At 37.0% G+C, this 27,362-nt stretch overlaps 1 protein-coding gene across 3 annotated transcripts in view; it reads left to right on the top strand.

Annotated features, from left to right (window-relative positions):
* Positions 1 to 27,362, top strand: part of LOC150096281 (transcription factor 12-like) — a 620,086-nt gene that overhangs the window by 419,872 nt on the left and 172,852 nt on the right. For all 3 annotated transcript variants that reach the window (XR_016549910.1, XM_090408842.1, XM_090408843.1), the window contains one exon: positions 6,061 to 6,288. Coding sequence is in view for 2 of the 3 variants with exons in the window: in XM_090408842.1 (XP_090264968.1) it covers positions 6,061 to 6,288 (228 nt within the window). In the remaining variant the exon portion in view is untranslated. The remainder of the gene's footprint in view (positions 1 to 6,060; positions 6,289 to 27,362) is intronic.

The raw sequence follows: 27,362 nt of genomic DNA, 5'->3' as shown, positions 1-27,362 counted from the left end.
AGAACTCCAATCTATCCAAGTCATCCTGCAAGATTTTGATATCTTTTGCATTCACTATCGCCCTACCCAACTTTGCATCATCAGCGAACAAATGAACTGTTCCTCTTAGATCCTTCCCTATATCATTAATGAACAGATTAAACAGCAGTGCTCCAAGAACAGAACCCTGCAGCACACCACTAGTCACAGGCCGTCTTTTGGACTCTGCCCCTGAATAACTACTCTTTGATATCTCTCCATCAACCACCCAGCTATCCATCTCACCAACCCTATATCCATTCCCATATGTTGTAGTTTACGGATTAGAATTCCATGTGGTATCCTGTCAAACGCCTTTGCCAGGTCCAGCAGTATCACTGTAAAACCCATTACTCTAATCCAGTTCAGCCGTCACCTTGTTATAAAACTTGAGCAAGTTACTGAGGCATGATGTACGTTTCACAAAGCCATGCTGTCCCACATACAGTATCTCATTTTCATCAATCCATTCCTATATTTTTCCCTTGACTACTTTCTCCAAGACCCTGACAACGACTCCTGATATGCTGATTGGTTGCAAATTACCGACCATAGTCTTGGATCCTCCTTTATGCAGTGAAACTATTTTCCCCTCTTTCCACACCTTCAGGACTAAACCAGACCCAAGACTCAGATTAAACAACATGGTCAAGGGCATTGATAATTCCTTAGCCGCTTCACGCAAGACCTGTGCCGGTATATCATCCAATCCCACAGATGTATTTACATTAAGGTTCTGTAATAGACTATTCACCTCCACTTCATTCATCACAATTCCCGTATAAACTAATGGTTCTTTCATTTTTGCAATGTCACGACCTGGATGATATACTTTTGCAAAGTGCTCGCTCAGTAACTCCACTATACTGACTGATTCAGTGACCTCCTTACCATCGTCATTCCTTAAAATCATTTTGCCATGTACAGTTTTTTCTTGGTTGCAGCATATTGAAAGAACTGTTTGGGATTCTCTTTAGCTTGCATAGCTAGTTTCCTTTGATAATCCGCTTTTGCTTTTTTTACCACACACTCGTTACCCTTCTGGCCTGCACTTTATACCGTTCGTGTGCCTGCAGGTCACCCCTTTCTTTAAATTCCCTCCCCAGTTGTTTCTTTTTTTGCAGCTCAAGCTTAATGGTGTTATTCATTCATTTAACCTCTACTTGTTTTACTATTCGGACCCTAGCTATACAATCAGCCATAACCTCCTGTAAATTCTCCTTGACCACTTCCCATGCTCTATCGACATCCAGCCCTTGCAGTTGAACATGCCATGGCACTGATCCAAGCAATCTCCTAAGCTTGTCATACTTACCAGCACGGTAATTCCACATATACTCTGTCTTAATCGAAAATCCCACACCTTTAGCCACCTCCAAGGTGACTAAAGGTATGCAACATGATCATATTCATTACAGTCAAATTCTGAGATGCTATTACCAGGTCAAGCACTCTCACACCCCTAGTATTTTCAATTACATGCTGTCTCAGATAGTTATTCCTTAATTATTGAATAAAATCCATTTCCTTCCTCACATGTGTCCTCTCTTCCTTCCAATCAGTGTTACCATAGTTGAAATCCCCCATATTAATTACCCTCCTTCCACTCATTTCATCAATTTGTTTATGCATACTATCTCCATCATCTATTCCATCACCTGGTCTATAGCAGCACCCAACTGTATATTTTATTCTGCCAGTCTCAATCTCACACCAAATAGCCTCAAATGAGCTCTTTTCACTATCCTGTGATACAACTTCAATTCTCCTTGGTTGCAGTTCATCAGCTATCATCAATAACACCCCCTCCCCCCATTTTATTCTCTCTGTCCCTCCTAAACACACTATGACCTACACATTCTATCCCACTAACTATATCATCTTCCGTCAGCCATGTTTCACTGATGCCAATAACCTGTGGCCAGGAAGAGCCAATCAAGGCCAAAAATTCTTCCTTTTTGTTCCTAATACTCCTGGCATTAGTATACATGAAATGCAGTGATCCCTTTGTCTCACCCCTATCTTGATGCGTTATTCTAAATATCCCATTCCCATTTTTTGTCCTTAGTACTGGCTAGGGTACATTATATATATTCTTACACTTAACTGTCTCACTAATGTCCGCATATCCACTCCTCCCACTCCTTGGTAGTACTAGTTTCCCTGGTTCTGCACATCCATTTTCACTTCATTCAGCAACACTTTTTCCAGTCTCCACACACCAAATCCATTCAAATGCAGGCCATCCATCTTGTATAAATCCTTTCGCCCATCAAACTCATTCCACACATCCACGAATTCCACACCACACCGTCTGCATAACCTGCACATAATGTCATTTGTGATTATGGCCCTCCTTCTAAACTCCTCTCTGTCATACTGCGGCAACAGACTCACCATTCTAACTCTGTCACTCTTTTCTTTCATTGCCTTTAACAATACTTTCAAGTCCTCTCTCATAAAAAATTTATCTCCTTTCAATTCATTCGTACCTACCACAACTATTCTTTCATCCTCTGTTTTTGCGCTCTAATACTCTCACTTACATCCTTAAATTTCACACCCAGTAAGTATGATTTAGTTAAACTCCCATCTATCACTCCTCTTAATAACGAGTCACCATACAACACTCTTTCCTCATTTCAGAAACTCTCCCACTCTTACGCTTATTTTTCTTTTCAAACACTTGTTTATTTACGTTAGCCGAATCACTCTGAAAAGAGTTCTGCAGGTGCTCTAATTGCCACTGCGCATTTTGTATCACTGCACGCAACTAGCGATCTCACCTCCTACAAATAATTCCTCATTTTTTTTATCATTTAAACCATTTTCTCTCTCTGTATAGTTGCTTCCACTCTTTCTTTGATCACCGCTCTCATTGCCATCTTGTACATCGCAATTCCCTATCACGCCACTATTTTCACTCGCATTCTGGCTTTCTTCAACCAGAACTGTCTCACAACCTGACACATACTTCATCTCCTCACTTTGCTTACACTTTCTGCACATTCTCCCACCACTATCACTTTCAATCCAAATTCCAGCCTCATTCGGGAATACATACATCCCACACACATCACATTGGACAAACTCTCTCACATTACAGTTTTTGAGCAATGGCGTCGTATTTTTGGATGCCATTATCTTATGTCGCATTGGCGCCATATGCAAATTATTATCTATGAAACATATTGTTAAATACTAAATTAAATAACAGAATTCACACCATAATCACACAGCCACAACAAGTACCAAAATTAGACAATATTACGTTATGATTTAAACCTATATTCTAATTTTCACTCAAAATTATACTTAGCTTTCGGGAGCTCTCTGAAAACACTACCGACTGTGTAGCCCTCTGATAATAACAGTTCAATTTTGAATGTATGATTTCGTGAAGCTTGTTCCAAGAGAACATGATATAAGTTAGTGACTGATTTACTAAGAATTACAGTAATAGATTGATAGGACTTTAGAAATTCCTTGGTGTATGTGTATTTAGCGAAGTGTGCTTTATATATCCTGAACAGCTAAACAGAGTCAACATTTGAAGCACATTGAATAGTTAACCTTGTCTAAAAAAATTATTTGTGCTTAGAAGCTTTTAACAATAAGAAGGGTAGAAATCTATATGTTAAAAATCTAATCATACTCAGTGTACTCTACAGTGAATTATTATTGTCTCAATAAGAACTTGTTTATTTCATGATCATATTATTTATGTTTAGAACTTCATAGATTAATGTAATTTCATGTGTTAATGTATCGAATGTTTTCATTTGTTTTGAATCTTGTGCTTGTCTGATTTTATTTCATTGCACCGCTCATTTAATAGTTTGAATCTAAGCGGGAACCTTATTTAAGGAGAAAGTAATATAAGACTAGAGAAACATGACTGCTATATAATTTAACGATAAATGTCTAAGGAGAGTTTCGATCTGAATTAGATTATATAACATTGTGCTTACTGATGATTGATTCCACAGTATTGTTCATACAAATGTGGATGCAGAGTGGCGCAGTTAAAAATAAATTTTCTTTGTGTTCAAAAGTGGAGTCAGTCAACAGCCAGAACACACAACAGAGAAGAAAGATGTCACAACAATAATTAATATTATGGTATGATGGGAGATTATAAAGAGCAGTGTGTGTGTGTGTGTGTGTGTGTGTGTGTGTGTGTGTGTGTGTGTGTGGCCTATACTTAGGTTGTAACTGGTAGAGATGAAGGAGGTGCAGCAAGATTTGTCTTATACCAGATTTTACATCAGACTATCTTGCTGCACCTCCTTCATCTCTACCAGTTACAACCTAAGTATAGGCTACACAAAAACCACACACACACACGCTGCTCTTTATAATCTCCCATCATACCATAATATTAATTGTAGCATGGTGAAGATCTTTCTTTTCAGATTATAAATCTTATTATATTCCCATGTTTTGTCAACTTGTCTTTAGGTAAAATTGAGTTGGATAAAGGACAAGACTGCTCGTGTATTAAGGCTTCAGACAGACAAGTAGATCAGCGATCATTCATTTAGAAGAACACAAATTGGACATCTGCAATCACAACTATGGTCACCCTGGTCTTGCAGATCATGGATACAACTCACAGGATTTCCTGGAAGAAAACCACCATGTTCCACCATAGTAAATTTAAAGAAAGGAAAGACTGCTTTTAGAATCTGCAGCAGAACTCTGAAATCAACCAAATTGAAATAAATATGGTTGCATCAAACTTCTCAAAATTTGGGAAACATTAATTATCGGAGATCCCACTTTACATCCTATGCCACCTTCAAATGCCCATCGAGGGCACACCACCTAGGTAGGACTTTAGAGTCATCCACGTGTTTCACTTAGCATTACTTTGTATTTGAGTGTGTTGTTAAAAGTTATTTGTAATCGCTGAAGATATCTCAGTGACTAAGACAAAATATTGGAAACATTAAAATTAGTTTTAATCCCAGTGCTGTAAATATTCCATTAAACCTACAACATGATGTTCTCGCAGCACTTAAGCCTCAACACACGGGTACTTTACAGATTAATGAATATCATTAACAATTAACACTCTACCAGATTGAGTATCCTATTTTTTATAATACATTATAATACATTTTTCTCTTAAGTTTTCCATGTAAATAAACAGCTACTTAAACACATACTTTAGCTTTCTTATATTTTGCTCTGTATTCTCTAAGGACATGCTGACTGTGCACACCCTTGGGTATTTAGATGATGATAGTCATAGTGATGCAGGATTATCCACATTATTGTTGCTAGGTGTAGTATCATCTTAGCAAAAAATACCCTCCGGGTGAAAAATACTGTCCCTTGAAAGCAAGTATGGGAATCCCTGTTGTTGAACCATTAAATGAATTCATGTAGAAAAACTTAGGTGTTGTTAATTATTCATAATAATGCTTTACAGTATAAATAACACCGAGAGAGGAAAAAACGCATTTATTAAACTGATTGCAGGATAACAATCCTTTGAAGCAACAATTGTGGGGAGTAATGGAAGAGAGGCTAGTGATGCCATAAACATTCTACATAATCATGCCTCCTTTATTGGTGCTGCCCTCCCCCTGCGGTTGCATCACATTCCAATGGTCTTATGAGTACAGTAATAGTTCACTTCTACAGTACTTCAGTTATCTTACCATCATCCTGATTTCTTGCTGCATTTGGATAATTGAGGGATTAATATTTATTATAATGGAAATTTGTAAAGAGAAAGTTCATGTATCGAGAGAGAGAGAGAGTGATGTAGCAAACATTTTTTTTTTTTTTAACTTTCTGTTAAAATATGACTTTCTCAGAGTAAAAAATTATTCACCTGTTTGGTATCATTGTATATTTAAACCAGTCCATTAAATTTGCTAGTTAACTGAGGACTGGATAATTAAGAAATAACTATATTTGCCTTGATGTCTTAAAATTTTTTCACTTCTACAATACATACATTTTCCTTTATATGTGCACTGTTTTATTCATATTTTACAACATATTAATAAAGTATTTATATTTTTGAAGCAACAATCGCGGGGAGTAATGGAAGAGAGGCTAGATGATGCCATAAACATCTTACGGAATCATGCAGAAGGACCAGTACTTCAAACAATACCTCCAAACACACCTATTAATGCCTCTTCTATTGGTGTTCCCCCTGCAGTTGCATCACATTCCAATGGTCTTATGAGTACAGTAGTAGCCCACTCCTATCCTCCACCAGTGGGAATGCCTTCACTGGACTCTCACATGGCAAGTTCATTTCACTATTAAGAATATAAATTTTTATTATTTCAGTATTTACTCTTTCAGACTTATTTGCTTTATAGTATTTTAAGTATCCATCTAATTATTTATTCCGTGATTATTCATCAACCAAATTAGCATTATTATTTTTGGTGACTGAAAAAATGGCAGAATTAAATATGAGGGCTAGTTAATGCTGTGAAAGACAGATAATTTAAATGTTACTATATGTTTCTTTTGCAGTGAAATATTTCTGATTCTAGCTGGTAAGTCAGATTCTGTTGTGAAGTACTGACCTAGAGTTTATTTATGAAACATTTATATCCATCATGATTAGGTGTTAATCCAATAGTTACTGTAGAAACAAAAATGAGAGTGGAGTGACGTGAATGGGAATGAGAGATGGATCATCAATCAATCTATTTGCTGTTGTCTGTACTTAGTCAAGGATTGTCAAGCTCTTAAGAGCAGTATTTAGAGGTTGGACAGATTTATGGTTTACACAAAGTTAATAGTTGTTCAGAGGTAGAGGTTATATTTTGGATATGAGTGATATGTTTATGGCAGAAAAGATTGGGCATTTGCTAGCATTGTAATTAACAAGATTATCAAAATCCACTGAATAATCATAGAAAGTTTTTCTTTTTTTTTTCTCCTCATTGGTTACAAAGTAAATTGTACTAGACAAGAAATTTTATTTTTTAAATTAAAGATGCTAAGAATATAATTTCTTGCATCTTTCATTTAATTTATAAATGAGGGAAAAAACTTATTTTTTTCCTTCTTTTTTTTTCAAATTTTATTTATTTTTAATCTTTTACCCAAGTCACATGAACAATGTTTCACATGAAATATCTTTAAGACTACACTACTTGTATATAGAGGCTATTGACTTCACATCATATTGCTCAGTAAGGTCCAAAGTTTGGATAATGACCCTTCTCATAATGCATAGCAATATAAATGTCCAAAAGAAAATATGCTTTGCATTTTGGGATACTAAAGCAGTTGAAAGTTTATTTTTCACTTGGTTAGACTATAATAAATTTAGTTTAATCCTTTATCCAAGTGTGAGCAAACAAAGTTTGTGCCTGAAAATATCTTCATGACTGAATATGGTGTTGTGCTACCTTACCAGGGTAGGTAGTACAACACCAGGCAACTCGTAGCAAAGGTGAAGCAAGCTACCAACACTCATATCCCAGTATCTCCCATAATGCAAAACACATCTCCTTGCAGATATGTATAATTTTATGCATTAAGGGATTGGCCACTACCCAGACTAGTTTCGACCTTTATTGAGGTCTCTTCAGTGGGAGCCAGGCCCAAAGTTGGAGATACCAGGCAGAAGCAATAGCGAGGTCATCTTTACCTATAGGAGTTGCCAAAATGTGTGCCACCTTTTTTATTAAATTACTCTGGATTTAGAGAAAGATGGTGAAAGTTTATTTTTCACTTGGTTAGACTATACACCATATTCAGTCCTGAAGATATTTTCAGGCACAAACTTTGTTTGCTCACACTTGGATAAAGGATTAAACTAAATTTATTATAGTCTAACCAAGTGAAAAATAAACTTTCAACATCTTTCTCTAAATCCAGAGTAATTTAATAAAAAAAGGTGGCACACCTTTTGCCAACTCCTATAGGTAAAGATGACCTCGCTATTGCTTCTGCCTGGTATCTCCAACTCTGGGCCTGGAGACCTCAATAAAGGTCAAAACTAGTCTGGGTAGTGGCCAATCCCTTAGTGCATATACATTATACATATCCACAAGGGATAGGAGTGTTGGTAGCTTGCTCCACCTTTGCTACGAGTTGCCTGATGTTGTACTGCCTACCCCGGTAAGGTAGTACAACACTATATTTAGTCCTGAAGATATTTTCAGGCGCAAACTTTGTTTGCTCACACTTGGATAAAGGATTAAACTAAATTTATTATGGACACTAAAGCAGTTGATGTGAAGATATTTCATATGCAAACTTTGTTGGCTTCCACTTGAGTAAAGGATTAATATAAGAATATATGAGGGTGGTCTGGTTCACGGCCTCGACCATAGATGGCAGCACTATAGGTAGGTTTTTTTTTTTTTTTTTTTTTTTTTTTTTTTTCCCTAAGTTGATACATCTCTCATAAGCATCTATGTGAAATTGCAAGTCATTATCAAGTAGTTTGTTTCATACAGCTGTCTGAAACAAAAGTGTTGTCTGTATCCCTTTGAAATGGATAAAATTGAGTATCGTGCAGTTATAAAATTCGTTGTAAAAGAAAGCTTAATGGCAAAAGAAATTCATTTGAAGTTCATAAAAGTTTATGGACACTCTTCTCCTTCATTTTCGACAATTAAGAATTGGGCTGCCAAGTTTAAACGTGGCCGTACCAGCCTTGATGATGATCCATGTGAAGGATGTCCAAAAAAGTATAACAACACCAGAAATCATTGATCAAGTGCACGATATGGTATTGGATGACCGGCAAATCGAAGTGTGTGAAATTGTTGAGACTATAGGCATTTCAAAAGAATGTGTAGGATATATTTTGCATGAAGAATTGCAAATGAAAGAGCTTTGTGCAAGATGGTTGCCGCACTTGCTCACAGCAGATCAAAAATGCACTCACATGAAAATCTCTGAACAGTGCTTGGAGCATTTTAAAAAGAATAAAACTGATTTTCTGCATCGATTTATTACTACGGATGAGACTTGAATTCACCATTACGCACCAGAATCCAAACAGCAGTCAAAACAGTGGATAGAAGCTGTTCAGTGCCAAAGAAGACAAAGTCTGTTCCATCAGCAGGAAAGATCATGGCATTGGTGTTTTGGGATGCTAAAGGCATTTTGTTTCTTAATTATCTTGAAAGGGTAACAATAACCGGGAAATATTATTCCGATCTTCTAACCAGACTAGACAAAAAAATTCATGAGGAAAGATCCAGTTTTCAGAAGAAAAAAATCATCTTTCATCAGGACAATGCACCTGCTCACAAAGGTGTTTTGGCAATGGAAAAATTAAGGGATCTGCACTATGAATTGTTGATATATCCACCCTATTCCCCAGATTTAGCTCCCTCTGACTTCTATCTCTTCCCAAAACTAAAACACTTCCTCGCTGGTCAGCGTTTTTCTTTGAATTAAGAAGTGATTGCAGCTCTAGAGTGGTATTTTGCAGATCTTACTGAGAACCACCACAGGGATGGGATGTTGGCGCTGGAGCATTGCTGGAATAAATGTATTAGTTCTTATGGGAGATTATGTTGAAAAAAAAACCAAAAAACTTTGAATTATAAATTTGTTTTTTCATTGTTAGGCTGAGAACTTTTCAGAGCACCCTCGTAATTTGTCTTGTATAATTATCCCACAGAATAATGGTTAAAACATCAAAATTCTCAGTTATTGAAATATATATTCTTGACGTTTTGTTAATTTTTATAACGCAAGATTTGTCAAATGAGAAAGAGAAAGGGCTATGCAGTGTACTATCATCCACGTGGATTGCATTTTGCTGTCAGCTGGGAAAAAAGTCGCAGAAGGAAGAAAATAAGAGGTGAAATATGAAAGCCTGTGATATCAGCCATTAGTTATCAAGCAAAAGAAATTTCCATTCACAATCACACGTAATGTCTGCTAGAGTACTAGTACAGTTAATTTCATGCAAAAAAAAAAAGTTCCTTTTATTTCCAAGAAGCAATTCTCTGTCAACAACAAAAAAGTTTTTTTTTTTAATGAATTAGCTTGATTCATACATAGACAGTAGGGTTTCCTTCCAGATAACTGAGGTTTTTCATCCTGCAGATTAACAAGCAGTCTGAGAATATACAGTAAAGTCAGACAAGAATATCTGGAAAAGTGCCAGGAGCAGGTGCCCTGAATGTAAAATGTCGGTGATCTTGTGTGGAGAAGAAAAATTGGTATCATGTAATTAGAGAGATAAAAAGAAAACTGGTAACCCAGTTTTTCCAGAAAACCTAATTGATTTTATCCACAATTTCCATTATGTTTACCCAAAAGTAGGCAGCCCCCCCTAGCTAAACCATATCAGTGGATAGTTGTAGAATCCATACTTGGGTCATTTATTATTATTATTATTATCATTACTACTACTACTTCTACAAAAGTTCTCGAGGGAGGCCACATATTACTCACACCACCTGTCATGCCTTCTTTGGAATTTATTCGCACTGACTGCCTCCAAAGTCAAAAAAAGGAGAAAAATTTTGCTTTCACTCCTTTCTTGACTGCATTGATTCTCTACTTATTCAATTCGAATCTCTCTATCTCACCCCCTCCTTCCATAAAATGAAAAATTCTATCTACTGGTATGTATGATTCTGTCAGAGTTTGTAGGACTCAACCCCCTCATTTTGCTAGTGGTGGCAGTTCACAAATTCTCAATTTCTCCTCATAATCTACATTCCACAGTCTTGATATCATCTTTAACACTCTCCTTTGCACCACTCCTCTTCGGCATCACCTTGAGACCACATCTGCACATAATAATCCAGATGATATTGCATCAAAGTCTTGTAAACAGGCAATATGATTTCCTTATTCTTATATGTTAGTGTCTGTTTCATCATTACAATTATCCTCAGAGTTGTGTTTGCACTTTTTGCTATATGATCCATGAACTTCAACTTCCTATCTACTAAAAACTCCAAGATCTCTATCCTGATCAGTTTCTTCTAGCATAATCCAGCCAATATAATACACTATTAGATATCTCATTACCAAATTGCATAACTTAACATTTACTAATATTGAACTAACTGCATTTTCACATGTCCACGATTCCAGCTTATTCAAATCATTCTGCAAGTACTGCCTGTCATTTGCTTTCCTGCTTATCTTTGCATCATCATCTACAAGCAGCTGTATATCACCTGTTAAATCCTTCCGAGCACGATAATGTAAAGATTGAATAACGGTGGACTAAGGACTGATCCCCAGGGTATACCACTGGTCACCTCAAACCTTGTAGGCTCACTTCCTTCATACATCATTTTTTATATCTGTCAGTCAGCCATCCTCTTATCCAAACTAATAATTTATAATCTGTACCCATATCTTCCAACTTATGCAGCAACCTTCTGTTCCGAATCCTGTCAAAAGCTTTAACAAAATCAAAAAGTATCATGGTGTATCCATTACCTTGTATAACTCAGCCTTGACATTATTCTAAAATGTGAGCAAGTACTCAAACATGACCTTCCCTTAGTAAACTCATGTTCATTGCAAATTATAAATTCTCTTTTGATCACATTTCTATATGTAATCTCTAATCAACTTTTCCAAAATCATCACCACAACTCCAGAAATGTAGCTAAGTCAATAGTTAGATACATTAGTCTTTGCACCATCCTCGTGTATTGGGGATTATCATACATTTTTTCCACTGATGTGAAACTTTTCCTGTGCAAAGAGTCAAATTATATAGCCAGGTAAAAGGAACAGCCTGTTCAGCTGAATACTGTGATATCTGATAACACACTGTGCTGATATCCCATCAGTGTTTGAATTCATATTCAGTTTTTACAGTGCCTCCTCCTCATACACCTCAGTTACTTCCTCCCTTCTAAAAGTAGCATTGAGTTCAATTTGCATATGTCATTTTGATTGCTTTTAGCAAATTGAGCACTCATTAGTCAAACAGTCTCTTCTGCATCTGCCACCCATGTAACATCTGCATTGATGAGAGTTATTCTTTCACGTTCATTCTCTTGTAAAACTCGATGTAGCTTAGAAATACCAAAGCACTTTACATCGATTTTTACAGAGGTCAAGTCTCATGAGAACTGTCACAAAAATAACCTCGTTTGTCTCTATGTATTTTATGTTTTTTGTAAATTTAAGATTTTTGTAAATAACCCCTATGGGAATTGATTGTATTTACTGTTTTAACTAAAGTTTCTAGAATGGTAAAAAGACAAAGGCAATGCTTTGCCATCAGAACTTTGTATAAAGCTATGTATAAGAGCCCAAGAAAGTTGTTTACGATTAAGTGTATGAGAAAATTGTTTGCGAGCTCTGTGCATGAACACCCCTTCAAAGCTAATATCAAAAAGATATGCTAGTTTCAGAGAAGTTTCCGCTGCCCAACAAGACAAGGTAAAAAGAGCACATGGAGGAGAAGAAAGAAGGGGTCGGCCTTAACAAAAAGATCAAGGAGAACTGCCGATTTCTTTGGGGTTTACAACCCTTGGTGCAAGGGTTGTAAACCCTGAAGTTGCCGACAGAGAAGAGCCGAGGTCCAGTTGCCGAGAGAGCAGAGGCAAGGTGCAGTTACCAAGAGGAGAGGCAAAGCGCTGTTACCGAAGAGAGCCAGAGGCAGTCAGCGGAGAACCAGAAGCAGTCGGACCTTGAGGAACAGACTTTAACGGCAAACCCATGCCAGAGCAAAATTTGGGAGAACAGCCAGTGCCAAGTGCCGGTCAGATGTCCTAGTGCTGCGGAAAGTCAACTGAAGCCAAAAGCCGCAGAGTGATCTTCAAGCCTATATGCCCGGTACTCAAAAGCCTGAGCTTCTGAGTACCGGGAAGATTGCAGTCCAAGACCCACTGATATTCTGACATAACAACCCCCCTGAAACAAGACTTTCTGGATGGAAACCTAAGGCCTGAGATGAAAGAAAAACCATAGAGACTTTGATGCAGGACTTTTGGAAGGTGTCGTGACAAAGAGCCTCTGTAAGTGTGCTACATCCTATTATGTACATTCTTTTTGTAATCTAAGAGATATGTCATAGATGGACTGATAAGAAATAGTAATAAGAAATATCTATAAGAGAGTCCTCTGATTTGTTGCTAACGTGAATATAAATTGTAAGATAACTTGCCATAGCTAGCTAATCTCTTTATGAGTAAATTAGTCTCGGCAATTTGATTTTTTTAGCAGAGAAGTAACAGAGTAATTATATTGTATAGTCATTTAATATTGAAAAGGGAAAGTTTGTTTCTTTATACCAAAAGTATAAGGATAAGTAGAGAGAGAGTAACCTCCCTATTTCTTATTTAATGTACTTTTTTTTTATTGTAAATAAATGTGTTTTAATTATATGTTAATAGCGCCTGAGTGTTTATTTTACAATGGACTGTTCCTAAATAAAAGCGAACTTAAGAGTGGGAAACCAAGTAAGATAGCCGAAGCGTATAGTTAAGTGCAAATAGACCACGACTGTTTATGTAAAGTTTTACTGAAGGAATTTGTGTTAGAGAAAGAGAGAGAGAGAAATCAACCAGCCGTATTACTAAGTTTTATGCCAATTAAAAGATACTGGTGGCGCAGTCTTATCAAATAAATTTTCTAGTATCCATAGGCATAAAACTCGTAGTGCGAAAGGTAGATAAACTAAGTACGCAATAGTAAGAAGGAATGGTGAGGATAAGAAAGGAATATAGAAAAAACATGTAGAATAGAAAAGATATAAGAATAAAGATATTAAATAAACCTTTTGTTACACTCTTTCTCTTTTACTTGCAACATAACAATAGAATTGTTTTGCATTGTCTTTAGCTTACAGAGTCAGTTTCTTTTCATACTCAGAATTAACTTTTCATGCAGTAGTTGTAAACTCTTCTAAGTTTCATAACTGACATCATTCTTATGTACATGGCATTCTTTCCACATCATAATTTTCTTAAGAATCTCTTGCTTAATAAGATTGCACATCCATTATCACTTGTACCCTATTTATTCTTTGAATTCTAGGGATGCATTTCAATATTGCATCATTGGTGTATTTTTTAAATTCTTCCCATCCTGCAACCAATACCATAGGATCAATCCTAGCATTTGCCTCAGTCAGTCATGGTTTCCTTCTTTGAAGGTGAGCATGTAACCTTTTCTAAATGGAATATCCATACATTTAGCTACTTTCCATATCAGTACAGCATGATTACTATCACCAACCAGAGGCAGCACAATTACATCTTTAACTGAAATCTCCTCTTACCCTAAAATCAGATCTCACACTCTCTCTGATCCCAAGTTTCTTCCCTCAGTTACTGCTTAAGGAATTGTCATTTAGCAGCTCAGTAAATTTGGCTTCATTTTTTTTCCCTGAAATTTCATTGCTATCTAGTCAGCGTTTGGACAGTTAAAGTCGCCCATGATGATTAATCTTTTAGTACCCATTAGATTTATTTGATGATGCATTTCATCATCACTAGTAGCTGCACTAAGTCTGTAACAACACCTGACTATTTATTTGATCTTGTTAGACTCTACCTCATACCAAATAGCCTCAGACTCACTAATGCATGGAAACTGTTACTAATATTGCAATCATTGCTGTCTAAACTAACTGAAATTAAATTATATTTATTTAGCATACAGGGGAAAAACTATATATAGACTGACAGTTCAGTTAACCAGTTGATGGTACTATCTGGGAGTAAATGCAAGTTTCCAAGGCCCCCAGTAAAGGAATCTATGGAACAGTCATCAGTGATATGATGCATAGTCTGCATAGCACCACACACGTGCAGAATGGTGACTGGGATTCTTTTCACATCATAATTTTCTTAAGAATCTCTTGCTTAATAAGATTTCACATTTATTATCACTTGCACCCTGTTTATTCTTTGAATTCTAGAGATGCATTTCAATATTGCATCATTGGTGTAATTTTTAAATTTTTCCCATCCTGCAACCAATACCATAGGATCAATCCTAGCATTCGCCTCGGTCATAGTTTCCTGTTTTGAAGGTCAGTATGTAACCTTTTCTAAATGGAATATCCATACATTTAGCTACTTTCCATATCAGTACAGAATGATTATTCCCCACAGATGTAATAAGTGGGCACAGTGGCCTTGTCTAGTTGTAAATCTGTTTAACTGACTACACAGGTGTCAAGGTAGATTGAATCCTTTCTGTTTGATAGTTGGATCTATGATCAGTACTTGTTTCTAGTTTGTAATTCATTCCAGAGTCTTCTCCACCAATCCTGGGCAATTCTGCAAGACATATGGGAGATCTGGAGGTGAAAAGATATCTTGATGAATAGGAAGATACTTGCTATTTCTGATTTTTTTTATTTCTTTGATGATTGCTTCTTTTCTGAAGCATGGAGGAGTAATGTAGGAAAGAACAGGTAACTGTGGGAGAGGACTAGATCATAAGGTACCAGAGATTGCTCTCATTGTTATGTTAAGCTGTGTGTCTACTAGAGTCATGTAGCGACTTTGGCTCCAAACTGGCAAATAATACTCTGCAACAGGGAAGACTAGAGTCAGGGATGCTGTTCTAAGAGTTGAGGCATTACAGTCCCTAGTTGCACCTGTCAGCTTGTTTATGATGTTGCTCCTGGAAGATATCTTTAACTTAGTTTTTTCCAAATGCTTTTGACAAGTTAGACTGTTGTGAAGTGTGACACCAAAGTAACAAAGGTGTTACTTTCATTGTTTAGAGCAGGGTTTCTCAAACTGTGTTCCACGTAAGGTGAATAGGTGTTCCGCGAGAAGTTCTGGAATTTGTCATTTTAGTTTTCTAAGCATTTTTCGTGAATAAATATTTTATAGTAGAAATATTCTGAGAAGAATAATATTCGTGAATATGTCGAAAAGCTCAAACCTAGAACGTCCAATAACATCTGTGTATTGTTAATTTTCACACATCGAAACCTTTCAACATTTGGAAAAGGGAATATCGCTGTTTATGACGGGTCATAAAAATTGCCTGCAAGCGAATTATAACAATCTGTGGCATATCCTCTGTTCTCAAAACTGAAGGAAATGACATCTGTGTAGCAAATGTCAGTGACCAAGCGGCATATTTTTAAACATGGAAATATTAATGAATTATCGTTAATGTTCACACATCGAAATCTTTCAACAATCGGGAAAGAAAATACTGCCGTTTATGACCGATCATAAAAACTGCCTGCAAGCTGATTACAATAATGGGCGGTGTGTTCTCAAAACTGAACGAAATAACATCTGTGTTGCAAATGTCAGTGACCAATCAGCAAGGAAGTATAAAGAAAATTTTTAAACTAAAATTGAAGATCAAGGTAGTCTGTATCTAGTTCTCAAATATATTAATACGGAATACTTTCTTCGCAAGTTCGTATTGCAGTGTGTAAGTGCTTGTTCTGAAACTGGAGTGCCCTGATTTTTTTAAAAGTAATAGGAATACAGATTTAAATTCTAATATGAATAAGAGACAAGGCACTTTGTTTAATTTTGGTATTAAGAAATCTCTTATTGAAGGTGTTTGTGACAGAACAGATAGTGAGTCATCCACCTCAAGCCTCCAAAGATCTCCAGGATGTACAAAAGGAGGGGAAAACTACTGGCGCACAGGAGAAAAAAAATCTACATTCACTCGTAAGTACTTATAATATAAATTTTTGGTGATCAGATTAGGATATGTCAATGAAAATCAGCACAAATTAATTTAATGATGGTTTAATTGATGTTTAATTAATACATTACAAAATAACCAAGGTGTTTTGTGAAATTTTCAGGATTTGTGAAGTGTTCTGTTGTAGAAAAAGTTTGAGAAACCCTGGTTTAGAGTCTTGTTGCAGAAGTTTATTTTTAGTTTTCTATGAGCTTCGTGATTATTTATATGGAAAGCAGAAACAACAGTTTTGCTGGGGTTAGGAGATAGTCCCCAGCTTTCAAGGTACTTTTGTAGTGAGCTCAGATCTTTGCTAAGTGCTTCCTCAAGGCTTTGGAAGGTACTGTCTTGGGTGGCAATAACTATTGTATATTATCAGCGTAGATAAACTTTCGACTAGCTGTTGGAAGGGTATCTTATGTACAGATTGAATAAAGCTGGAGCAATCTATCTTGTAGGATAAATGTTCTGCTTTTTTGTGAATTTGGATGAACCTATTTCCTGGAGAGTATTTGTTATAGTAATTTTAGTGTTTTTTTAGCAGTTGATTATTTTAGCTGCTTTATGCAGTATACTTTTTTCCATATGGTGTCATAAGCTGATGTTAGGTCTATGAATGCAGCAGTACCTGTTTTTAAACCTTTTGGTATCCAGCTTCTATATGGATTGTGAGAGCTTGCACCTGGTCATGGCAGCTAATGGCAGGCCTAAACCAGTCTGTTCACTGGTTTCTATTTTTGGAGAAATCTAGAGAGGATAATCCTTTAAAAAGTTTGGAGGAAGTGCAGAGTAATGCTATGGTTGACTAATTGGTGACTTACTGAAATTAAATTATCCAATATCATTAGCATCACATCCTCTCCTCTCCTATCTTGTTTATCCTTGCTAAATATACATTATGGAAAATTATGGAGACAACTACCGTGTTAAAGCAAAACTTTAGTTTAATATATTATTATTATGTGGCAACTCCAAGGAGTCCAAAGACTCATCAAGGGAGAGTGTGCCAACAGCATCGAACAATTGAACCCCTTCCAACTACTAACCACGCTCAAACTTGCCTAACTTTTTTCTGAGCCATTAGTAGCAGAGGCTCTACCAATTGACCAACCTTTGCTCACAAAGCAAAATGAACACTCGACGTTTCGACCTTCATATCAAGGTCATCATCTGGAGCATACACACATATATATACAGAGAAACAAGCTGCACTACAATTTACATAGTTTGCTCAAGTTACTGACTGATAATGACTGATACCGAGAGATAAAGAGGTGACATTGTTTATTTAAAAAGATACTACTAGTTTACTAGTTTCGTTGAATGGATCAACTTCTTCAAGTATCACAATCAAAAAAATATACAAAAAAAACAGACTTAAAAATTGCATTAACAGTGCTAGTACAAAAGACAGTAGTACATTTTGAAAACAGTAATGCAAGCTTGAGTTCCAAATAAAAGTTGACTACGTGCTGACACGAGTGCGCCAGTATTGAACAGAGGCAATGTGTGCATCAGAGAGAGAGATCGAAACTTAGGCTGTTGTTTATATGGGAGGAATCTAAGGTAATTTCTCTAGATTGTCGAATCTAGAGAAATTACCTTCGCTAATTTCTTGGCTAGGTGGTAATTAGGGCTGTCTATTCCTTCAACTATCGGCCAAAGTGGAACGTTTTGTTTGTGTACTTTAGGAACACTATATATCCTGGGAGAATGGGCGTAATGCAGTATAAGTTTTTTAACAGTGTGTGACGAACTTAAGTAATTTCTCAGTTTTTTTCTTTATTCTGTTAGTTTGATTATAGTTTACAAGCTGATAGGTGCTGTTATTGGAAATTAGTTGATTCATCTGATGTAAGTTGATCTGTCAAGGACGACAGTGCCATTACCTTTGTCCGATTTTGTTATTATTATTATTATTATGTGACAGGAAGTCCAAAGACTCATCAAAGGAGGGCACCTACTCTACAACTCGACCACTCACAATCCACCAACCGACCGCAACTACACCAACGCCATCTACCATTGACCACCACCACTAGCACTTGCACAGACAATCACAAACATCCATGCCCACAGCAGGATTCGAACCCGCAGCCTTTTGGCTGGAGAGCGGATACGCTAACCACTCAGCCAGCCAGGCAGATGGCATATCTTGATTAGCTTTTAATGACTTGATTGATGCTAGTTCTGTTTTTGTAAGATTGCTATATAAGGTTTTCTTTTTATTCAGAACATTGCTGGTTTCTAACCAAATTTTATCAGCTATATTAATAGGAATTGACTTAATGCCTCTTTCTATGTGTATATAAAATCCAATTTATCAACAGTTCTAGGTGCTACTGCAAAGTTAAGGCCTTTATCAAGTAATGCAAGTTGACTGTTGTTTAATGTGGGGCTTGATAAGTTGATCGCATGACTATTGCTTGCAGGTGATTGGTCGCTCCTTGTCTCACTTGTTTGTTGTTCACTGTTGGAGTTGTTTATCGGAGAAGAGATATCCTGATTGGTTGGATTCGTATGGTTGCTCTCCAGCCCAATTTAATTTTGTAACCCAACAGATAATAACAGTAATAATAATAGGACTCTAGCTTTGATGTAGCAAATGTTTTTTTTTTTTTTTCAGCAGAAGTCAGGCTAATAATTGTTTTAACAGTTGGTCAGTAACTTTAACAAACCATGTAGATTGTAGTGCAGCTTGTTTCTCTGTATATATGTGTATGCTCCAGATGATCTTGATATGAAGGTCGAAACGTCGAGTGTTCATTTTGGTTTATATTAAACTAAAGTTTTGCTCTAACACAGTAGTTGTCTCCATAATTTTCCATAATGTATTCTGATCACCATGTAGGCATGAAAGAAAAGATTCTCATCATCCATGGAGATGGTACTCACAAGCGTTGCAATCAGTACGGTAAGCTAAAGATACGTGTTTCCCTTTTGATCAACCGGCTGGCCTTTTTAAAGAGATGCAGAGACAGTAATGTTATTACTAGCTGCATCAAGCTGAAAAAGAAATTTACTTCCGCTAAACCACTTCATATCTATGCACTCAAGAGAAAGCAATACTTAGAGAACAAATCTAAACAGCCTGCAAAAATCTAGCAATAACTCAAAATCAGGTTTCAAATTTACAATCTGAACTATCTAGTTATATGAATCCAGATATTTTGAATGTGCTTAAATGAATTGCTGACAATTCGGTTAAATATATTCTAGAAAGTAATAAAGAAAAACTTAAGGCGAAATTTCATAATTTTAAAACAACGCCGAAATTTGAATGCCAATCATACGAATCCAACCAATCAGGATAGCTCTTCTTCAGTAAACAACTCCAACAGTGAACAACAAACAAGTGAAACAAGGAGCGACCAACCACCTGCAAGCAATAATCATGTGATCAACTTATCAAACTACACCTTAAATAAAGGCCAACTTGCATTACTTGATAAAGGCCTTAACTTTGCACCTAGAACTGCTAATATCCTGAATTTTATATACCACATAGAAAGAGGCATTAAGTCTCTTCCTATTAATATAGCTGATAAAATTTGTTTAGAAACCAGCAATGTTCTGAATAAAAAATTACCACCTAATTACCACCTAGCCAAGAAATTAGCATCAACACTCAAGTAGTTGGTAGGTCATTCCCCCTCATATATAAAGAACACATAACACTTTATAAACAAAATTAAAAACATAACACTCGGCAAAGATGATTTATTAATCAGTTTTGACGTCTCTGCCCTTTTCACAAATGTCCCCATCAGTGACACAATTCTTCTTCTACAGTTAAAAAACTGTAGAAGAAGAATTGTTAAAAAACACACTGTTAAAAAACTTATACTGCATTACGCCCATTCTCCCAGAATATATAGTGTTCCTAAAGTACACAAACAAAACGTTCCACTTTGGCCGATAGTTGAAGGAATAGACAGCCCTAATTACCACCTAGCCAAGAAATTAGCATCAACACTCAAGTAGTTGGTAGGTCATTTCCCCCTCATATATAAAGAACACATAACACTTTATAAACAAAATTAAAAACATAACACTCGGCAAAGATGATTTATTAATCAGTTTTGACGTCTCTGCCCTTTTCACAAATGTCCCCATCAGTGACACAATTCTTCTTCTACAGAACAAATTTCCACCTGACATGATGGTCCCCCCCCCTCTTTGTCCACGTACTACTACGTTCCAGTTACTTTGTGTGGCGAAATAAATTGTACCTACAAATTAATAGGAAGAGACTTAATGCCTCTTTCTATGTGGTATATAAAATCCATTTTATTAACAGTTCTAGGTGCTACTGCTACTTTAAACACATTCCTCAGCCACCTGAACAAACAATATGAACGCATACAATTTACTATCAAAATTGAAAATCAGAATTTGCTCCTGTTCCTGGATACGCTGGTCACATGTTTTCTCTCAGGCAGTCTATGCTTCCAGGTTTATCACAAACTAGAGGCGTAGTTCGGCTATGGCCAATGTGGCCCCGGCCATAGGTGCAAAAATCGAGATTTTTAATGTTTTTTTTTTTAGAATGGCGCAATTTTCTTTCCTGGCCATAGACACCAAAATTCCTCACGACGTCTCTGCCACAAACTAACACATACTGACCAATATATACATGCTAACTCATATCACCACCCATCACAAAAATTTGGAGTTATTAACACCCTTAAAAACAGAACTATAACAATTTGCTCTAATCAACAAACTCTTAAACAAGAATTAAAGATTATTAGCAACGCATTTATAAATAATGGATATAACAAAAATACTACTAATAAAGTTCTTGGTGGCCACGGAGTGGGAATGATGAACCAGGAAGGAGAGAGGGTTGTGGACTTTGCAGTAGCGTTTGATCTGGCAATTGTGAACTCGTTTTTCTTCAAGAGGGAAGAACATTTGATAACATTTAGAAGTGGTAACAACAGCTCACAAATTGACTACATTTTGACTAGAAGAAAACATCTTAAGGTTGTGACAAATTGTAAAGTAATTCCAACAGACCAAGTAGCACAACAACACCGACTGCTGTGCGCATACTTTAAAATAAGATCGAAGATAAGAACTTCTGGTTGCCATGGGATGAAGACAATTAAGTGGTTTCGCTTAAAAGAGGAGAGTGTGAGGAATCGTTTTAGGGAGAGAGTGTTAGAGAGGATTTCGGATGGACTGGAAAGTGTACAAGATTGGTGGAAACATAATTCAAAAGTAATCCTGAGCTGTGCAATCGAGGTGCTTGGTGAGACATCTGGAAAGATTAGAGAGCAGAAGGAGGGTTGGTGGTGGAATAATGATGTACAAGTGGCAGTGACAGCTAAGAGGAAGGCAAAGCAGAAGTGGGATGAGTCAAGAGTGGAAGAGGACAGAGAGGTGTACAAAGAGAGAAAGCAAGAAGCCAAGAGAGTTGTGGCACAGGCGAAGGCCATGGCATATCAAGATCTGTATGATCAATTAGAAACAAAGGAAGGACAGAGAAAAATTTACCAACTAGCAAAATGTAGAAATGAAGCAGCTGAGGACATCTTACATGTGAGGCAGATCAAAGATGCTGAAGGAAGAGTATTATGGAGGGATGTGGACATAAGAAACAGATGGAAAATATACTTTGAGGGACTTTTGAATGAGGAAAATGCAAGGACTCACAGAGGAGATGGGCAGCCTTCTGAGGGGATGGTGCAGAACATCAGTAGAATGGAAGTGACGGAGGCCATGAAGAGGATGAGGAATGGAAAAGCGGTGGGCCCCGACAGAATTCCAGTGGAGGCATGGAAGGCACTGGGGGAAGAGGGAATTTACCTGCTGTGGGACCTGTTCATGAAAGTTTGCCAACAGGAAAATATACCCGAGGAATGGAGGGAGAGTACTCTTGTTCCCATCTACAAGGGTAAAGGGGATGCACAAGACTGTAAAAATTACACAGGAATAAAGTTGATGTCCCACACAATGAAGATCCTAGAAAGGGTTCTTGATGGTAGATTGAGGGAGGAGGTGGAGATTGCAAAGGAACAATTTGGCTTCATGCCTGGTAGATCAACAACAGATGCTATCTTTGGGTTACGACAGATGATGGAAAAATATCGAGAGAAACAAAGGGAGCTGCATCTGGTATTTATTGATCTGGAGAAAGCATACGATAGAGTGCCAAGGCAAGAAGTCTGGAGGTGTCTGAGGGAGAAGAAGGTGCCGGAGAAATATGTCAGGTTGGTGCGGGAAATGTACAGAAATGTGAAGAAGTGTTCGGACCTGTTTGGGACAGACAGAAAGTTTTCAAGTAACAGTTGACTTACATCAAGGGTCAGCATTAAGTCCGTTTCTGTTTAATATTGTGATGGAGGTGGTAACAGAGGAGGTGAGAGAAGATGCACCTTGGACAATGTTGTATGCAGATGACATCTTGCTGTGTGTAGATTTCCGCTTCTTCAAGAGAAGAAGCGGAAACTAAATTGGAAAGATGGAGAAAAGTACTGGAAGAGAGAGGTATGAGACTGAGCAGAAGTAAGACAAAGTATATGTGTTGCGCAGTGGGCGGTGGCCAGGAGACAGATCTGGAGCTGGAAGGAAATGTCATCAGGAAGGTGAGAGACTTTAGATACTTAGGTTCAACAGTGGAAGAAGATGGAGGAGCTGAGAAGGAAGTGGGATGCAGGATACAAGCGGGTTGGAGGAACTGGAGGGAGATGGCTGGAGTGTTATGCGATAAGAGGGTGCCGATCAATCTGAAAGGCAAAATTTATAGGACAGTAGTGAGGCCAGCTATGACATATGCTATAGAAACTGTGGCCCTGAGGAAAAATAACATCAGCAGGATGGAAGTAGCAGAGATGAGAATGATTAGGTGGATGTGCGGTGTGACCAGAAAGGATCATCTGAGAAATGACTATGTCAGGGGAACAGTGAAAGTTACGAACTTAGGAGCGAAAATACAGGAGGCAAGGTTGAAATGGTTTGTTCATGTGATGAGGAGGGAGGACGAATATGTGGGAAGAAGGGTCATGCAGATGGATGTGCAAGGAAGGCGGAAGCGTGGGCGGCCAAAGAAGAGATGGAGGGAGCTGGTAGAAGAGGACTTGAAGATGAAGAACTTGGATGTGGTGACTGCCCAAGACAGGAAGGTGTGGAGGAGACTCATAACGAACAGTGACCCCACTTAAGTGGGAGAAGCTGTAGAAGAAGAAGAAGAAGAAGACTATTAATAAAGTTCTTCATAAAACTTCATCAAAAAAGAATTTAGATTACAGTAAAACCATAGCCATCCCATACAACATTAAAGGGTTATCAGAAAAAATCAATAGAATCCTACACCATTATAATCTCAATGCCAGTTTTAAACCACCTATAAAATTAAAAAAAACATATTCAACTTCTCTAAGGATCCTCTTCTCCCATTGGCACATCCTGGACTTATTGCATCTACTGCACCTGTAACTTACCTTATATTGATGAAACTGGATGTACAATCCCTATAAGTAAAAAAGAACACAAAAGACGCATTAAATATAACAATTTTGGTGAAGCAGGCCTCTCAGATCACGCTCTCAACACCCTACACCAAATTGATTGGAAAAGTACCTGCTCTTTACATCATACAAAAACGTGGTATGAAAGAAAATTTAAAGAACCCTGTGAAATTCTGATTAACCGCTTTAATCTCAACAATAATGGTGGCATAAAAATTCCAAGGATTTGGATGGCACATATTCAGCCTACTTAGTATCTAGCATACTTTAGGACTTTAAGCACTTTTATTGGAAACTATTCCATACCAATTGGTTGAAATTTCTATGTATAATCACAGTATTTTTATTTTTTATTTTTGTTTTTTTATTTATATATATATATACAGGTAACCCTCATATAACGCGGGTGTTAGGTTCCGTAAAAATGCCGCATTATATAAATCGCTTTATTCGAGACTCAGATCGCATAGAAAAAGTAGGGTTAGGTTCCGAAATCTTTTTTTTTTAAGATTATATAAACAATGACATATCCAACAAAAATATATTTGTATTTAATTCAGGTAATTCATGTAAGTTAAGAAAACATATAAACTATGAAACAAATACATAATATAAAATTATAAAAAATTATGAATTGTACGTAAACTTCATTGCACATAATGCATAAATGTTTTAGGCAAAATAAAATAAAGTGCATAATTTAATCATCATGAATGTCTTCAAAACTAACATTTCGTAGATGTTTTTATTATGAGTGGCCGGACGTGGACATCATTTGTTTAATTCTCATTGCATACTTCGGCTAGTTTAGTTATCAAGAAGTCAGTAATAAGGCCTTGCTTACCACTATGCTGCAATTTTTTATTAACACGTTCGCTGCCACGCTACTTCGGCATAGTCTGTTCCCGTACGCCGAGTAATTTCACTTCTTCAAGGTCAGTACAGTAATCTCATTGCCGGTGGTAAGCGTCATACGAGTGTACTCATAGTTGGCTTGTGCAGAGCACATACCTTCTATGAGTATACACAGTTTTGCTGCTAGCTCCACAAGCCAAGCATTTTCGCTTGTTCAAGGTCAGTACGGTAATCTCGTTGCTGATGGTAAGCATCATACGAGTATACTCGTAGCTGGCTTGTGTAGCTCATATACCAACTACGAGTATGCTCGTAGTTGGCAGCAAACGTTTTAAGTTCATAATATGGAGCTAAACAAATATCCAATTGTCTCATGAAGTTTCCAGAGCATTCCATTGAGAGATCATTATCCATAAAATTATTTTCTTGCCAAGTCCAATCCTTCTGCTAATTTCTTTAACGGAGATTCATCACAATCAGAATATTCGGCAGAACTTTCCCCTGCCATTTGGTTCGACATCATTGTACTACTTCCTCCTCATTTAAATATATTTCCCCATCAATTAATTCACTATTGAAGAGATTGGAGCACTTATGAAGAAGTTCACGATGGGTGAGTCTCATGTGCTGATCAAAACTGAATGTATCTTCAGTCTTGTTCAATTGTTACCTTGACTGTTTACAGTGGGTTGGTTTATCCCTATTAACAAATGTGTATATCGCAAAAGCGCTCTAAGTAGCCTTTACTATAATTTTTTTTTTTACATAAAAGAAAAGCATTACATATTGTATGTAACTCACCAAAAAATAAAGTGCTCAACTTGAGATTAACATATTTATGATTTTTAATGTACTTTCCTGGCAGAAAATGAAGACAATTTTCAACAATAAATACTTTATATGGTATCAGTAACTTAGCAAACCCCAAACCATGTCGATTGTAGTGCAGCTTGTTTCTCTGTATGTATATATGTGTAAGCTCCAGATGATGATGACCTTGATATGAAGGTCGAAACGTTGAGTGTTCAATTTGGTTTATATTAAACTAAAGTTTTGCTCTAACACAGTAGTTGTCTCCATAATTTTCCATAATGTATTCTGATCACCGTGTAAGCATGAAAGAAAGGCTTGCTAAATATACTATACCCATTACACTGAATTCTTTAAGAAAAATGAAAGTGAATAGGCCATATCACCATATCTGTAAGAATAGACAACCTCCCTCTGTTTGTCATGGGAAAACTTTGGTAAGAATATAGAATATAAATATGAGGAAGGTGGAATATTATTATTATTATTATCTGAGACCTCCAGGGAGTCAAGGACTCATCAAGGGAGGCTATAAATCACTCAAACCAGCTGTCATAGCTGTCATATTTTCCCTTAAATTCATTCACGCTAGATACACTCACTACCCTTAAAAGCAAACTGTTCCACTCACTCACTGCATCGTGAGAGAAAAACCTAGCGCTTTCTTGATTGTGAACAAATGTAACTTCCATTGATGCTTGACTGTGAACAAACTTAACTTCCACGGATGTCCCTGTGTTCTCTTCCCACCTTCCATATACCAAAAAATTTCAGCAGACGATATCCTGTAACACCCATTCAAAAATTTATAGACCTCTATCATATCATTCCTCTTTCTCCTGTTAATAACCAGAGTCTGTAATTCACATACTCGCAATCTGTTCTTATAATCTAAATCCTTGCTTCAACATTGCAATTATCCTCTGAGTTGTATTTGAAACTTTTGCTATGTGACCTTTGAACTTCAAATTCCTATCCACCATTACGCCAAGATCCCTAGCCTCATCACTTTCTTGTAGTAACCCCACTAACATAATATGCCACTGGAAATCTCATCATGCAAAAGTGCATAACTTTGCACTTACTAATATTAAACTGATAGCCATTCTCTTTTGCCCAAATTCCAGATTCACACCCACTGTATACCACTTTTTGATATCTTTCTGTCAACCATCCCCTGATCCAAGGTGATAAAATTTGTAATTACTCTGAAAGATTGTGAAATGGCATTATGACAGCATGGTGGCAGAAAACATTCAAGAGGTTGCGGTCAGGAGCATATCAATACCTTGAGGTAGAAAAAGCTATTGAGCCTCCATAGCTCAGTCGTTATAAATGAAGCCTTTTGGTCTGAAAGACCTGGGTTCGATTCCTGTCAGGGATGCGAGGAACCTTTATCTGGTCTATTTCGGCGAAAGGTGAGTTAGTAGGTCTCATATAGAAGTAGGGCGTTTTTACACCCAGAAACTTAGGTTTTTCATCCCCCATGAACACACACGTCTACAGACATAGGACACACCAGGAGGCATAGGGACAACCACCTTATCGTCGAAATGGTTGCAGTTGTAAGAATAAAAAGCCGCAACACTATAAAAG

The sequence above is a fragment of the Typopeltis vanoorti genome, chromosome 19 (assembly GCF_054136105.1).
Source record: "Typopeltis vanoorti isolate ZY-2024b chromosome 19, IOZ_Tvanoo_1.0, whole genome shotgun sequence".
Classification (NCBI taxonomy): Eukaryota; Metazoa; Arthropoda; class Arachnida; order Uropygi; family Thelyphonidae; genus Typopeltis; species Typopeltis vanoorti.
This window is presented reverse-complemented; position numbering and strand designations above follow the sequence as displayed.